The following is a 16,468-nucleotide window of genomic DNA, read 5'->3' on the forward strand; positions in this document are numbered from 1 at the left end:
ATGTCTGGGCCGGACCCCGACTCACAAATTGTGACCTTGCGACCACCCCCCGCCCCCCGCCCCAGAGAAAAGAAAAGCCCCCATTTTAATGTGGGTTAGAATGGGGTTTTAAAAATGCTTTTCATGTAATTGTAATTTCACTTAATGTAATTGACACGCGGCCGGGCCCGGGCCCGGGACCGGGACCGGCACCGATTCGAGTTAATTTCTACTTAATTATGGCCTAAATATATATATACATTTGTGGGCCAAAAGGAAAGTGAAAAGCGGGAGGGTTTTAAGTAAAAGATAATTTATGAATCTTTTGCCTGGCTGCTGCTGCACAAAAAGAATGATAATAAGTGGCAATAATAATAATGCTAACCATAATGTTGATAGCAATAATAACAATGACCAGTGAAAGTTTCATTCGGTGTCTCTCGTTTATGGTAATTCTTCGGATGATGCAATGCTCTGTTTCGGTGCTAAATGCCACGATGTTGCTGATGCCATCATTAAAGCTGTCTGGCGCGGAACAAGGCCCAAAGGCCTCTTGGCCCCCCCCCCCACCACAAATCCAAGCCCAAGCCCAATCCCAATCCCAGTTGCAGCCGCAGCCGCAGCTCCATTTCCATTTTCCAGATTCCAATGACCACATCTCTCTTCTGTTCATTGAGCGCGTTGAATTGGAAGCTGTCGACGGGCTGTCAAAACCAGCAAATGGCTAACAACCCGCATGGCCGATAGCCTCTGGGCCACGGCTTTGACCTTAGCTACCTGACCCAGCGGGCCCTCGAGGAGACTCTTCAGCTTGTAATAGGCTCAGCCGCAGACCCTTGAGGAGCGCCATAAAACGGTGATGCACCGCATTCGCTTAATCCCGGCGTGTGGTCTTTCCCAAAGGTTCCTAATCCGGCTTCGAGCTCCTTTTGTTTTCGCTACATTTGCAGCTACTAAGTGTAATTATAAAAGGATTATGCGACACTCGGTGACCTGGCCCCGCGAGTACTCTCCCTTCCATATGTGTATTTCATTATGACACATATTTTTAATGAATTACCTGGAAGTGACTGGCTCTCTGTCCTCCCACTGTCTTGCCACTACCCTCTGCGTTTATGCTAATGATGCAGCTACCATGGAAGATATGTCATACATATTTATCTCTCTCTCTCTCGCTCTCTCTCTCTGTATCTCTGTATCTCTCCATCTCTTCGGTTCCCATGGAAACATGCAACAGCACAGTACGTACTTTACGTGGATGGAGATGTCACTCAGGTGCTGCTGGATGGGCAGAGGCGATGTATGCCCCCTAGAACACGAGAGAATTCTGTGGAATAGTCGCACGGTTGTTAGGGAAAGGTTTTCTCCTTCGTTCTTATGTGGGATGCAAATGTGAGTTCTTGTAGGTCCCATGTTTGGGGCTTTCTATTGGTTTACTTCCATCGAAATGCGGTTCCAGAACTTTCCCACCGACATGCACGTTCCTGCCACAGAGGCAAAATCTTTGGGTCTCCGTAACTAATGCATAATAATGGTATGGTAAACCAAAGGTTAAGCCTTTAAACATCCAATATGGGGGATTAGGCCGGGGGATTAGGACATGAAATATTTTTGCACAAATATTGACAGAGAGGGAGAGAGAGACAGGTACCAACCGCAGCCCCTTCCCTTGATAACAGGTAGCCCTGCCCCAGATATAAGCCCGTGTCCCCTGCCACACAGCCATCAGTCGGCGCAGCGCAGCCCAGGCGAGCGGTTACCCCACTTTCACTTGACTTTGAGCTAGCAGCAAACTCGGCCAGAACGCAATGGACCACGACAGACTGTACAGGCCCACCGTCACCTATCATCTGTTCCTGTACCGGGCCGAGCTGGCGCGTCGCAATGCCCGCCAGCTGAGGCTGTCCCGCACCAAGATCGAGATCACCGACGAGCTCATCTCGAAGACGGTCCGCAATCTGAAGACCTGCAGCATGGATGACCTCAAGGCGGTCAATCGAGAGCTGCTGTTCAAGCGGAAACTTCGCCACAATGTCTCCAAAATGAGCAAAGAGGCCAAGCGGCAGAGACAGCAGCAGCAGCACAGTCCACAGTCCGCGGGGCAACATTAGAAATAGAAGCCATTCCATCCACTCGATTGATTTATTGTATATATATGTATGTGTGTGTAAATAAAGATATATTTGATAAGTTTTATTTTTGCATTGAAACCGCCTTGGAAACTTGTTCGAAAACAAAAACTGGTAGCTGATTCAGACCAGAGCTTGTCGGTTTTTGCATTGGCTAACGGCACACCGAGCGCTCTATAGAGAGGGTTACCCGATCGTAGAGACCTCTGAACCTCCACCCGGACGGGGACGTTAACCAGTTGTGTGTTTGGCTTTTTTTTCGGCCACCAACTTAATTAGAAATTGCAAATGCAATTAACAAAAGGCAACAACAACAACGACAACAACGACAAAAAGCGCTACTCAAAATGCCAATGTTTTAATAAAAATTTAATTTGTTGTATACATTTTGTTGGTGTTGTTGCTGTTGTTGCTGTTGCCACTGCTTCCCTCTGACACTGAAAGCCAAACGAAACTGGTTCGCTGCATAAATTAGCCAAAAAGCCAGTCGAAAGAGCCAAGAAACCAAAGACCAGGCCAGATCCAAAAGCTCGGCTCTGCCCAGACGGAGGAGGCGGCGAGGGGTGGTGTGGCTCTGTGCGGGGGAGCGAAAAAAAAAAGTTAGCAACTTTGGCTAAAAACTCTAACGAAATAAATAAAAATCAGCCAGTCAACAGCTTGAAAACCATTCGAGGGGGGCTCTCGCTCTGGATCTGGGTCTGAAATTTATTTCGTGACACTGTTCGATTTATGTGACTCCAAGAAGGTTGTAATAAAACACAGCCCACCCCCCAAGCCCCCAGCCCCAACCCACCCACCTATATCCGTAGATACACTTTGGATGTCGTTTGGCGCCAGCTGTCGAAATAATTGCCCCAACGATCATTCATGTTTCAGTCTTACATATGTACTTCCATATATCATGTGCATATGCCCATATATGAAGCCCCACAACAAAAGGGAAATGCTTTATGGGGCTGGATTTAAACGGTAATCGTATCGTTTGTTCCATTTAATGAGAGTTCTTATTATTTATAAACACTGAATAGTTTTCATCAGGAATTATGCCATAACTCCCCCTTAAATAAAGGAAGCCGAAAATGCAGAAGGATAAAGCAGGATCTAAGCTATTTGGGTACTGAATCCGGTTCCAATCGGAACCCATTTCCATTTGTCGTTTGGCTGTTTGAACACCTGGCTTTTCCGCCCTTAAAACTATTCCAACCAAACATGTTCAATATTTTCTAAATCAATAAATCCCCCAAAAATACAAGATCCAAGCTCTTAAACTTGTTTAACCCCTGGAAAAGCCGCCCCCCTCTCTTTCACTCTTGATGTTTTGATTGGAATTCGTTGTTGTTTCTCTCGTCGAATCTCAATCTTTTGGCTTCAATAATTCATTGTTTTTGCCGCCGTGCCGTGCTTTGAAGGACAGGCAGGCTTAGAGCCGTAGACAGCAGACAGACGGATGGACAGACGGACGGACAGACGGACCTGAGGTTACTGTTCTACTTGACAAATGGTTTTTGTGTGTGGCCTGACCTGAACAGCAACAACAAAAGACTACAACAAAAGCCTACTACAACACAAATGTGGCGCATAGGAAAATCATCAAATCACGACTTTGAGCTCTTTTGATTGACATGCACAAAAAGGAGCAACAAAAAGAGCTCCGAAGAACACTGTCTGTCTGATTGTTCATAATTAAAGCCAAAAAGAGAACCCGAGGCAGTCCCCCCCCCCACTGCCCCCCTGCCCACCCCATAGAATTTCGCAATAATTCTTGGCGTCGCCAGTCTCGAGGTGACACGAGACGACGTCAACGACTAAGAATGGGGCAAATTGTAGCCGAGAAATTATCTCAGATACAGCACCACGGCAGCACGGCAGCACAGTCAATCCCCCCCATGGAGTACGCCCCGTTAGATACGAGTGCGAGTGCGAGTGCTTATTAACGCATAATTAGCATGCTTAGACCTGCTCGGATACCCATGACACACACCATCTTGTGGTCAGTCCGTGGCTGTCAGTCCTCCAACAACCCACTAAGACCCAGCCTCCTCCTCCTCCTCCTCCATCTACTGGCTGTTGGGGCCTGTGTTCAGCTTGTACCGTTCACTTTGCCCGGCCATAACACGACCGACCAACCGACCAACCGACCACAACTATAGCAACAATTGTCGCTTTTGACATTTAGCCACAATTACTTTATTTTTTTTAAGCCGTGTCTTTCGTCGTTTGCTTATATTTGGTATGACTCGTTCGTTCGGATCTTTGTATCTCCCCCCCCGCCCCACCCCCTTTGAATTTCCATAGCGCGAAACTTGTTATAATTAAAATATGCACACTCTTTTTAGCCACCTCCCCCCCCGTCCGCCCCCAGTCGCGGGAAAAACAGGTGACAGAATCCGTGATTGGTTGTCCAACCAAAAGTAGGGCTATTTTTAGAAAGTAGATCATAATAGTGGGTGCCATAATAATAGTAAGCTGCCAGGACCAGAGCTGTCAGAGGAATGTTCTTAGTGGGGAAAAGCTCTATTGATGCCTCATGGGGAAAGGGAAAGAAGGCTATCGAAGCAGAGATGTGTGCCTGTGCCTGTTGCCAATTATCCTTCTCAAGTTGCTGCAACCTGATGCCCCCCTGTGACTCCTAGTGTGGCTGTGGCTGTGGCTGTGGCAAGGTGTGGCCATTGCACTTTTCCGTGCTGTGCTGTGCTCTGCTGTGGGCGTAAGCGCTTGCCGCCTTGCCCGTTGACGTGGCCTGAACTGGAACTGAAACTGGAATTGGAATTGTCTGCATGTTTCTAGTGGGGCGGGGCGGGGGGAGGAGGGGGGTAGCTAGTGGCCCCAGTGCGCCGCCTTTTATAACTTTTGGCATTTACAATATTTAATCATATTTTTCGTGAGGACCGCAACAACGAGAAATGTCGTTCGGAGCGAGCGTAACTTATGGATACTTTTGGGGGTGCCCCCGCAACAAAGAGATACAATGGCAGGCATGGCCGAAGCCTGGCATACCCTTCGCCTGGCTGCCCGAAGACTTGAAGACTGAAGGGTATACTCTGAGAACACAGAATCCCATAGTCTCCACCCGCTCTTCTTGGCCTGGCCTCTGCTGTCTTTGCCCTCTGCTCTGCCTGGACTCTCTTTCGGTGCATTGCTGGGAGCAATTTAACCGTTTTCATTTTTTATGCATGTGCATTGCATTTGTGGCTCATTTGCATTTGTGGTTTTTGTTGCTGGTGCTGCCTTCCAGCGTCTCTCCCTCGCTCCCTCGCTCCCTCGGCCTCTGGGTGGGTCGGCTGGCTGGCTGGCTGGGTGGGTGGGTGGGTGGGTGGGTGGGTGGGTGGGTGGTTGTCTGTAATGCAATTTGCTGCAAAAATGAAACTGAACGAATGTCGAGAGTCGGGCGTCGAGCATTTGCCAGCATTAAATTTAATTTTATTAAAAAAAACTTTTTTTTTTTGTTTTGCTTTCCATGTGTCTTTTCCTCCCTCTCTCTCTCCCTTTCGGTGTGTGTGTGTGTGTGTGGGTGCTGCCTGGGAATTGTACAATTGACTTGCCGCCTGCCGCCTTCCGCTGCCGCCTGCCGCTTTCCGCTGCCGCCTGCTGCCTGCTGCCTCTGCCGTTTGCTGCAGTTGAAGCTGTTGCCGCCGCTGTTGTCGCCGCATGTTGTTGACGTGCTTGTAGCTGCTGTTTGTCGTTCCCTGAACTTCCCCCCCTGCCCTCCCCCTGCCCCACACACTTTTTGTTTTATGGCTGCTGTTGCGGCCGTGTTTGTGTGTTGGGCGGATGAGAGGGGGGAGGGGAGCAGCGGCACGATAAACCCAACGAGATTGAAATTGTAACAGTTACGTGTGCGTGTGCGTGTGCGTGTGCGTGTACAGTGGTATTTGTGTAAGAGGCACCATCAATAGGGATTGAAAAGTGGCCATTGATTAGGCTTTGAGTTCCACTTGGGTGGAGATTCGAGTTTTGAAAATTGCTAGAATCGAAGAAAACCGAAGGTTTCTTTTAGGCAGGTGCCACTATGCGGGTATGTACTTTACTCCCGATGCTTCTGTTGTTGCTGTGGCGGCTTTTGTGGGTTATCTGCTGTCGGCAACAGCCACCGTCGAGGATTTTTACCAATTCTTTGTAACACTCCAACTTCACCTTTGCACATCCATGCATACACACATACATACATATGTATCGGTGTGTATCACCTGTTCGCTTTTGCATATTCATTTGACGCCCAAAGACAGCAGTCATCAGCAGAGTCAGAAGCCGCATCGCATGTTGGGCAGAGGCAGAGCAGCAGCCGCAGCAGCAGCAGCAGCAGAGGAGAGCAAAACTCAGCAACATTGGTAAAGCAGCAGTCGACGCAGCAGAGGACAGCAACAGCAGAGCTAAAGCAGAGGAGAGCAGAGCTGAGAGAGCAAATACAGCAGCAGCGGTAGGGCAGAGGCAGGCGCAGCAGCAGCGGTGGGGCAGAGGCAGGCGCAGCAGCAGCGGTAGGGCAGAAGCAGGCACAGCAGCAGCGGTAGAGCAGAGGCAGGCACAGCGGCAGCGGTAGAGCAGAGGCAGGCACAGCAGCAGAGGTAGAGCAGAGTCAGGCACAGCAGCAGCGGTAGAGCAGAGGCAGAGGCAGAGCTAAAGAGCTTAAGCAGAAACAGAAGCAGCGACAACGGCAGAGACAGCCAGCGACTATATCGAAATGCTTCTCATCATCATTTGCATATGTTACAGTTTATTTATTGTTGCGGTTGTTTGCCGCTGCTGCTGCTTCTGCTGCCGATGCTCCTGCTTGTTGCCGTCTCGCTCTGTTATTCGCGCGCATTGCATTACAACACACAAACAAACGAAGGGAGAGAGCGTGCGGATTGCTGGAGTGCTAAAGTATTGGAATGGCGAGGGTGTGATGTCTGATGTGTGAGCAGGAGTCTTAACCTCGCTCTTTCCTGCTCGTGCATTTGCATTGTTTCGCCCTCAAATGATAAACAGTTCGATTGTGTGGTGTGGTGTGGAGGGAGCACAAAATATAACTCATACGCAATGTTCACCTCGCTCTTTGCTGTCCCTCTCTCTCTCTCTCTGCCATATTTATGGCAGTTACGTGAGACTTTGTTTCATGCGACAATTGCTCTTTGTTTCACAGTTCGTTCGGTTTTTGGCATAAATATTTATTTGTTTTTTTTTCTCCCCCCCTCCCGGTTTTTGTTATAATTTTTTGTTTGTAGCCTGATAATTTATGTTTCTTCGATTGTGCAAGAATTGTGCAGACATTCGATGGCACCGTCACACCGAAAGAGCGAGCGAGAGAGCGCAACAGAGCGTGCCCTCTCTCAGGGAAGCCTTTCAGGCTATCGCCATCGAGTGAATTAATTCTCGCGGGTCTTTAAGCGAAAGTTGCTTCTAAAGTTGATTTTGCGATAATAATTACAAAGTTTATGGAATTGTTTTGGGTGTGCCCTCGCTGGGTTTTCGGAAAGAGGCATGTATAGTTAAGAGTAACGAATATTTATCGAAATCTTAGAGTTATAGTTGACCAATCTCGATGATTTTTCTTACATAGATAGACAATACTTATGGAAACCATTCTACCAAATAAAGGCCACACAGCTACATATTATGTGTACATTTGGTACCCCTCTATCCCGAGCAGACTCCTAGATCGAATCGTTTAGATCGGGATGCTTGGAACAGAGAAAACTTTGCTGAACTTTGCTTTATGATAAATTGTATCCTTGGATGTGTAAAACACATTCCACAAGAATACAATATATCCCTCCATCCCACTTGCACCGGAGGTATCATAATACAATAGATTCTACTGTTCATTATTGGTCAACAATGAGTGCCGTGCCCCCGCCCCTGGGGAGGGGGGCATATCATTTTCGCATTTTGATGTCCGATTACCGGGGCAAAAGCAACAGCAGCAGCAGCAGCAGCAGCCATAACTAGAGCACAGCAACAATAGAAAAAGGTACAAAGGCAGCAGCAGTGGCAGCGGCAGCGGCAGAGGCAGCGGCAGAGGCAGAGGCAGCAACAACTATTATGACAGCAAGTGGCTATGGCAAAAGCAATTTGTTGCACTCACTCAGACAGACACACACACACACACACACACGAGTAAAGAGAGACACAGATAATATATCCAGCAGATAGAATTGTATCTATGTGAGAGACAACTCTATGCGCTGCTCTCTGTCTCTCTCTGTCTCTCTCTCTCGCTCTTTCCATCTCGCAAAGTTGTCGGCTATGAAAAATGGATCTGCTCCAGAAGATTTCAGTAATCTCGTTCGTCACACTTGGCCGCTCAAGTACAAATTTATGAAGACTCCAAAGCTAACGACCACCACTTCGTGCCCCTTCGATCTCCGCCCCCTGCCCCCTCCCCCGGACCAGAGTAGGGCCATGTCCAAGCTTCTTTTATTAACTTGTAACGCTTCTTCCGCTCCCCTCTCCGCCCCACAGCCATTCTTCTAGAGATGCACTCAAGAATGTCATGGAAGAGTGGCCAAAGTGTCAGTGGCTGTTGGGCATGGCTCTGTAGGAGCATTCCCGATGCGCCGCCGGCTATGATGTAAGTTCAATAAATTTTCCACTGGCGGCAACAATGGTGGCACACACAATCGTTTGGCTGTGTATTGCCTCAGGCTAATTTGCATCGCGGCAATCTTTTTTGCGAAATCCCCACGCCAAATGACTCGCGGCCCCCCCCGCCCCCCTTCCCCGTCTTTGGGCGTCGCCAGGCACCACCAAATGTTGAAAGGTCCACGAAACAATTAATGTGACTGCCGCGAATAGGCTTAATGAACCTTTTGCAAAAAAAAAAAACAACAGGCAAACAGTGGAAATACGAAAGGGAAACCCGGCAATTGCCTTTGTTAGTCGCCCACTCCACCCCTACCACCCCCACCCCTCAATCATTATCCCTTTCACATTCGATTTAACATTTAACGATGCACAAAATCATGCTCTTTCACTGTGTGGCAGCGAGTCATTGCCACACACACACACACACACAACAACAATTAATTAAACCAAAAATATTTTTCTTGTTTTCTCGCCTGTTGCCGTTTCGTTCCTCTCCATCCTGTCGTGTCCTGTCCCGTCCTGTCCACTCCTGCACCGCTCCGTTGTGCTCCAAGCGTTGTACAATTGACGTAAAATATAATTAAAAATGTTCATGTCAATACGCAAAAGCGTTGGATTGTTGGGGGTGCAACAAAAATAAAAAATAAAAATAAAAAACCGACACTATGCGATGCATTCAATCAATGCATGGCAGACAAAATGTAAATGCAAAATGCAAAATGCACTTTTATTGTATTTTAAAACAAATTGAAAAGCCAACAATTCGCTGGAAAATAAGAGCACAAATTTACCACCCAAAAACGGTCCATTTTGGGGGCAGAGCAAGGCATTTGATGCTCTATCCAAGGAGCCCCAAAAAAACATATTTAAAATGGGAATCCATCTTAGTTTTAAGCGCTTTTCTCAACACGAATACAAGCCCAAAATTTCCATCTCTTGACCAAAATATGTTTAGATGAACTTCGGGAATGTCCTCGATACTCCTCCTCCACTATTTATGGGGGGTAATGGCCCACCCCTGGTGATATTTAAGACAAAGCTCATGGGTGTATCGGCTTATAACCGTTATGGTGTAAGGGTATACGGATACACACACACACACACACACACACACACACGTAAGAGAATATTAACACAAAAATGAAAATTCGCATTGCATTGCTGTGTAATAATAAATATTGGTTTTGACTTTTGTTTTTGTTTTTGTTTGTAGGGCAGTGTCTCTCCCTCTCTCTCCCTCTCTCTCTCTCTCTCTGCGTCTCTCTCTCTGTGTGTCCCCTGCTGTTGATTGTTTTTTGGCATTTAATCTTGCATTACTTTTGTTTCAGCTTTGATTTCTGTCATGCAAATGGGCTAAGGGCGTGTCATGGCGTGGCGTGGCGCGGCGCGGCGTGGCATGGCATGGCGTGGCATGGCGTCGTGTGGCTGTCATCATGTCTGAACATGTTTATGCATGCATAGAGTTTTGTGTTGGCAGTTTTTACTTTCACTGTCGAACACAAAACAACAACAAAACGCGAAAATTGCTCACCAAAGTGCAACATGGTGGGGGGGATAATCAACCCCCCCGCAGCACCCCCCACCAACTAAGATTAATGTCGAGCATTTTGCCGAATGTCACACTGTTGGTGGGCAGCCCATGGTCTCCAAGGGGCAACTCCTGGCACATCTTTCACCTGGCCTAACGATACAGCGCGCTCTGCCACAAAATGCAGCATCAACATCATTATTATGGTGTTTCTGTTGTGGCAGGTTGATTTCTTTTGACGAAAGCGCACAAATTTTCCTAATGATGCCGGTGCAAATTCAAGCTGCAACTAACTGTTCAGTGCACACCCCCCCCTCACCGCCCCCATCCCCACCCACTGTTGGCTGTAATCTGGTCATGGCCAACGTGGATGATTGTTGACTTTTATGATTTCCATTTCTTAGCATTATTATGGACGTGTGGCAAATCAACAACAGCAAATAGAAAACACCACCAGCAGCAGCAGCAGCAGCAGCAAGAAAATCAATAGAAAATCCCCCAATGAACAAACTGAAAACGGATGAAAATGGCTGGACAGTGGGTACTTTCCCAAGAAAAACTGAACTGAATTGAATGGGAAGAAGGAAAAAGGAAAGGAAAGACCATTATTTGAATAGCTCTACATAAGGTATCCTCTTCATATCCCCTTCCTAGATCTTCTTCAGCCTTCAGCCCTGCTTTCACTGGCCTCAAATCTCTCCATTCGATCCTTATTCTAATCCTAATCTGGCACCAGTTTTAGAGCTTCGCCACTGTGTTGTCTCTGGAATGGTGTTGTGCTGTGGTTGGGGGGGGGACTGGGACTGGGACTGGGACTGGGGCTGGTCGGGTCTGTTCATCTGTTGTGCGTATGCCATAAATCGTAACAATAACTGCTTGCCACTTGGCCAGACAACGAGCAGACATCGAGTTGTAGCTGGAGTTTGGTATTGCGATTGGAAGTTGGAGCTGTGGCAGGGGGCCAGAGCTGGCTGCAGCAGGCGGCATACGGCATACGGCATACGGCATACGATTTCACTTGACTGACGGACTGACGGACAGAGAGACAGACATAAGCAAAGTGTTTGTGTTGGTTTGTAGCTGTTGTCCATATCCCTCAAGTGACTTTCTAAGCGTTGTCTGAATGCTGGCAACATGAAAAATGTGGAGCTCAAGCAGTGATGCAGTGGCTGTGGCAGTAACAGTAACAGTAACACAAGCAGCAACTCGATTCCACTATCAGCGGCAGTGGCATCAAATATCCATTTATTTGATATGGGGCAGACCAGACCCCCCCCTCCTTTGGCGGCCATGACCATGGCCAGTGTTGTGTAGTGCTCGCACAAATATTGTCGCACACACACACGAGGCACTGATAGAAACACAACTCATAAAAAGCCCATTTATAACTGTTAACTTGTACAAAAGTATTTACAGACGATTTAGCAGCTCAGAGAATTACGGGTAGAACAGCCATCGCACACACACGCACACGCACACAAACACACACAAGTGCAATTGTTTATTTGTGTTAACTGTTCTGCCACTTCTTCCTATCCCTAGACCACTTGCCCAAAGTATATTCCAAACAAGGAAAGGAAAGCCCTTTGAGAGATAGAGAGAGACACGTCTTCTGGCCATCAGTCGCAGAACTGAGGCGCTTTTCGTGATCATTTCTGCCGCAGCTCAATTGGACTCTCCCGCTCGCACTGCATGCTGTCTCTGTTGCTCCAGTTAATCACTTAAAAGGCTTTTGTCACTCACTGGCGGTGTTTAGGGGACCATACCTTGTATTTCCCATGCCCTGGCTGCCACCCTTTTACCGCTCTTCTTCTTGTGCTCTCCATCTAGCATTGGCAGCAATAAAAAGTGTTGTTATTTGTACAATGTTGTTTGTTTCTCTCTCTCTCTCTCTCTCTGTGTTTGTGTGTTTTGTTTGCTATTATTGTTGCTATTATTACAGTTGTTTTTGTTTAGTGGCCAACACAGCTGCTGTTGTACGCCCGCCCGCCCGCTGCTGACACGCAGAATTCAATGCAACAAAACAGAAGCAGGAGCAAAATGTAACGGTTGTCCAAGTGCAAAACAAAAGCAAATACATCAGCAGCAGCGACAGCGGCTGCTCTAGCAAAAATCATAGAGAGCGCAAAGTTTGCCTTGAATGCAAGAAGAAGAGTTGGAGAGCGCAAGTAAATGAGCGGCGGAACTGCATGAGTGTGAAGGAGATGGAGTGCAAAAGAGCGCGGGAGAGCACAAGTAGCGGGATCCTATTAGCGAATTGTGGGTGAAGGAGACGGAGCATCGAAAATAGAGAGCGCAGCCATGGATGATGTGTTCGAGGATGGGGTGGACTACAAAGACATTTGGCAAGGTGTGAGGTGTCGAGGGGTATAAGTGAACATTAAAAATTTACATTCTTTAACTCCTTGCACTCTTTTTTTTTACTCTTGAACAAAAACACCCTGCTAGTTTAACTAGAACAAACTTAGTTACTGACTAGCCATGTCATACCCATCATTTTCTTAGCCCTGATTAATGACGTCACAGGCTTAAAAACCCTCAAAACTTTCGTTGCGCAGCCCTGAAAACGATCAGCCAGCACGTCAGCCCTCGTTCAAGCAGAGAAAAAAAGATGCGTAGAAGCAGAACAGTTTTTTTTTTGCGAGAACAAAAAGGGCGCAAAAAAAATAGTGGAATATAAAGAACAATAAACAAAATGTGCTCTATCTGGTGCCCAACAGAGTGCGGCAACGTTTATACGAAAATGGGTTATGAAAAACAATTTGAAAAGGTATAAAATTGATGTCAGTTCTCGCCCGCCGTCACCGGTGGCTATAAAATGTGTGCCGCGGAGGCTCCATATTGATTTTGCTTACAAATAATAAAAAACTTCGTTTTTTTGTTTTTGGTCCCTCTCTGTCTCTTCCAGTGGAGCGTTTCGTGGCTGATGGATAGTGTAAGGTAGGTCCCAACAAAAAGCAAAAGGAGGCTGTTTTTATTTTTGTTTGTTTTTGCTGTTGTGCTTATTAAAAATAGCTGGCAAGCCCGCTTAAAGTGCAGAAACTAAACCGCACGGACACACAGGCAGGCTGGCCGACAGAGAGAGAGAGAGAGAGAGAGAAACAAGACCGAGGCTTGTTGTAGCATTTTTCAAGAATTGGGACAACAAGGCGCATAAATAACCGACATGCCACAACAACAAAAACAACAAAAACAAAAACTAAGCGAAACGCGGCAAGATACTGCACTTAGAATAGTAAAGAAGAAAAACCAGCAAAGGAGTGTGAGAGAGTGCGAGAGCGAGAGGGAAACCTCTGGTGGAGTGGAGAGAAATAACCAAAGTGTATGTGTGTGGGAGACGAATAACTGCGTGTGTGTGTGTGTGTTTTAGATGCTGTGTGTGATCCAGTCTATGCGTGTGTGTGTGTGGGCAAAGGAATTGCAACTAAATACGAGAGCGCGCTTCTCTCTGTTCTAAGAAGAGATGCAACGCTGTGTCATCCCCCCCCCCCTCCCCACCCCTTCCCCTTTCTACCCACAGTGGACACAAAAAGAAAGCGTACACCGAGTGATACCGGTTTTCCATGGCCCAGAGGGGGGACAGGTTTATTTTCCCGTTGGGACTGTGTGACAAATCAAGCGAGAAGCGAGAGCGAAGACACACAACAACAAGCTCCTCTCGGGCTCCCCTCCTCCTCCTTCTCCTCCACGGTGCTAGAACAGTGCGCGCAAAACGTCAATGGCCAAGTGAAAGAGCGTGGGGAGTGGGGGGAAACAGCTGCGAGATGCTACGCGTAATGGCAGCAGGAAATTGAAAAAAAAAAAACAAAAAAAACTTGCCGCGCGCTTACCTTTGGGCTGCCGCTGCCGCTGCGCTGCGCTGCGCCGCACGGCTGCTGTTGCACTTCCTTTTGCTGCTTCTGTGGCGTGCTGGCACTCTTTGAATACCCTGTAGTGTGTAGGGCAAGAAGGGCAAGGTTCAAATATGAACCTCTTTCCCTCCCAGGGTATCTTTTAGTCGAAACAAGCAGGGTCATCCTGCCTGGCTGTTGCCAAAGTGGAGACCGTCTCTCCTTGGGGAGAGAGTGTCAAAAGTCAAACACTTTAGCCAGGCTTTTGCCTTGCATCCGTTTTTCCTTTCGCCTTCCGACACGAGTTCTTTTGATGATTTATGCCGCTTTATTGCTTATCACTTAAACTGCCTTAAAGTCCCTTGGACTAACCCTAAACCTATGCACATATCTGTGGCGGATGTGTAGATATTCTATAGCTTTCCCATTTGCTGGAGATTCAGCCGCTGGCGGTGGTGCTGCTTCTCGAGCTGCCGCTGCATGTTGCGCCAGAGCCGGTCGCGGTACATGCTCTCCCGATTGAGGGCACTCCTCTGCTGGTAGACGAGCTCCGCGGGACTATCGGCCGCCCACTGACGCCGCTGCTGCAGGAGGATGAGCTCGTTTGTCAGTTGCAGCTTGGTGCCGGCAATGCGCATCAGACGCCGCTTGGGGCGCCCCAGTTCCTGGCGGTGCAAGTACAGGGCATAGCTCACGGTCTCCTCCCCTTTTCGGGTTGGGTTGTTTCTCGCAGTTTCAGACATTGTCTCCTGGCCGTGCGATTGGATTGGATTCTGAGATGCTCTGCTCGTTGCTATTCAAATCGAAACGCTGTTCTAATGCTCTCTCGTCTTGCGTCTCTTGTCAGAGGCCAAATGATGCAATCAGTGCGTGTGCAGGGGACTTTTAAGGCACAAGGGGCAAGGCGCAAGGCACGGTGGCAGGTAGCAGGTAGCAGATTGATCCACGCACATCTTCTCCGTTGGCGAATTTATTGACGCAACCCGAAGGCAAGGCGCTTCAGTGAAAGTAACTCGAGAGCTCAATTAGCCGGATGGGTCGATCGATGCTCCTACCTGTAGCTAATCTCCCTCCCATTGCGACTTGAACTGATTAAATTTTCCAGCGTTGCGCTGCGCTGCTTCTCTTCCGCTGTGACACTGCCTGCTGTGGCATGCTGCCGGTGCTGCCGATGCAGATGCAAATGCGCTTTGCATGTTGCCTGCTAATTGGCAACAGTTGTCGATGGGTTCTTTTGCCACTCTGCCACTTATGTATGCCCCTGCTTCAATTTTCCGCGCGTGTGCGTATGTGTGTGTGTTTGGTTCTTCCATCCGCCTCATCGGCCTGGCTTGGCCTGGCCTGCATGATTAATGAACGCCGTTATGCTTTTACGATTCGATGCGAGGGGCCCCGGCCATCTGGCAGGGCTCACTGTACGGTCTGCGATGCACGGCGTACGCATGCGCCGCTGGCTGGCCGCACTCAGATGTTGCATAAGCCTGTCGGTGCCATAAAAAAAAGAAACAATAAAACACCAGCAAATTAGAAATTACTTTTATGTGCAATACAAAATAACAAAAAAAAAAAACACACAGAAGAAGACGAAAAAATGGTAACAAATTTACACACAATGGGCCGTTAGGAAGGGGGCAATGCCTGGGGGCCCAGTGCGTGGCATTACATCAGCATTTGGCCAAGAGTCTGGCCATATCTATGCCCCCCGGCCCCGGCCCCTGCCCCTGCCCCAGCCCCAGCCCCTGCCCCAGCCACTGCCTCTCATTAAGGCAGGCTAAATCGGAACTGGATTTTCCAAGGCAGTGCGGAAATTCAAATGCTGTTGCACACGTAGTATCTCTCGTCATATGCGTATGCTGTGGATACAAATGTATCTGCAAGTACGCAAGTGATTTCCCTTCAGCTCAAGGCGCCAGAGAGGGTGGGGCAAGGGGGAAGTGGCTGGAAAAACTGTTGCTAATTAACCCACAAGGAAAATGGTGTGAAGTGGAAACTCTGTTTTGCAGCTCTCTAAAACAAAAACACCAAAAAAATGGCAGAAAGAGAAACAACTTTTCGTTGCAGCTGCATTACAATGTTATCCAAAATGACAATACGCAAAACACCCTACCAGCCCTCCCCCCCCACACACCCTACTCCCCTTTTTTTACATGAAACTTTTCTTTGCCCCAAAACAAAACGAAACAAAAATAGAAGAATCAGTTGAAGCCGTTTTTGGAGCTCGTGAATCGACAGCAGGATACCCAGTATCGGCTGGCAAAAGCTCATTGCTCTGGCACTGACCAGTGCTCAGAGGCCAGGCGTTCAAGCAGTTCAAGCAGTGGAATTTCGCTTCATTCCGGCTAATATACCCCCGGCCTTTGGGGTATAAAAAGAGACAAATTTGCAACTAGCAAAACTACATGCAACATGCCACAGAAAACAAAAACAAAAAAAATATAAGA

The 16,468-nt window shown here is 47.9% G+C and overlaps 3 protein-coding genes across 6 annotated transcripts in view; 2 read left to right on the forward strand and 1 right to left on the reverse strand.

The window, feature by feature from the left end:
* Positions 1 to 16,468, forward strand: part of RhoGEF64C (Rho guanine nucleotide exchange factor at 64C) — a 126,118-nt gene that overhangs the window by 3,197 nt on the left and 106,453 nt on the right. For 2 of the 4 annotated variants that reach the window (XM_033382494.1, XM_033382499.1), the window contains exons 1-2: positions 12,745 to 12,967; positions 13,106 to 13,137. The exons of 1 other annotated variant lie outside the window; for it this stretch is intronic. The gene's annotated coding sequence lies outside the window, so the exon portion shown is untranslated. Of the gene's footprint in view, positions 1 to 12,744; positions 12,968 to 13,105; positions 13,138 to 16,468 lie in introns of those variants that run through there. One more of the 4 variants, XM_033382495.1, reaches the window with a different exon arrangement.
* On the forward strand, positions 1,674 to 2,143 carry LOC117184506 (uncharacterized). The gene has a single exon (XM_033382503.1). The coding sequence runs from the start codon at positions 1,788 to 1,790 to the stop codon at positions 2,088 to 2,090; it is 303 nt and encodes a 100-aa protein (XP_033238394.1). The 5' UTR covers positions 1,674 to 1,787; the 3' UTR covers positions 2,091 to 2,143.
* On the reverse strand, positions 14,333 to 15,159 carry LOC4812085 (uncharacterized). The gene has a single exon (XM_033382502.1). It carries the CDS (start codon positions 14,768 to 14,770, stop codon positions 14,441 to 14,443), a length of 330 nt encoding a protein of 109 aa, XP_033238393.1. The 5' UTR covers positions 14,771 to 15,159; the 3' UTR covers positions 14,333 to 14,440.

Source organism: Drosophila pseudoobscura, chromosome X, assembly GCF_009870125.1.
Source record: "Drosophila pseudoobscura strain MV-25-SWS-2005 chromosome X, UCI_Dpse_MV25, whole genome shotgun sequence".
Lineage (NCBI taxonomy): Eukaryota > Metazoa > Arthropoda > Insecta > Diptera > Drosophilidae > Drosophila > Drosophila pseudoobscura.

Coding starts and splice junctions, on each gene's coding strand:
- LOC117184506 (XM_033382503.1), top strand. CDS start 1,788: ATGGACCACGACAGACTGTACAGGCCCACCGTCACCTATCATCTGTTC.
- LOC4812085 (XM_033382502.1), bottom strand. CDS start 14,770: ATGTCTGAAACTGCGAGAAACAACCCAACCCGAAAAGGGGAGGAGACC.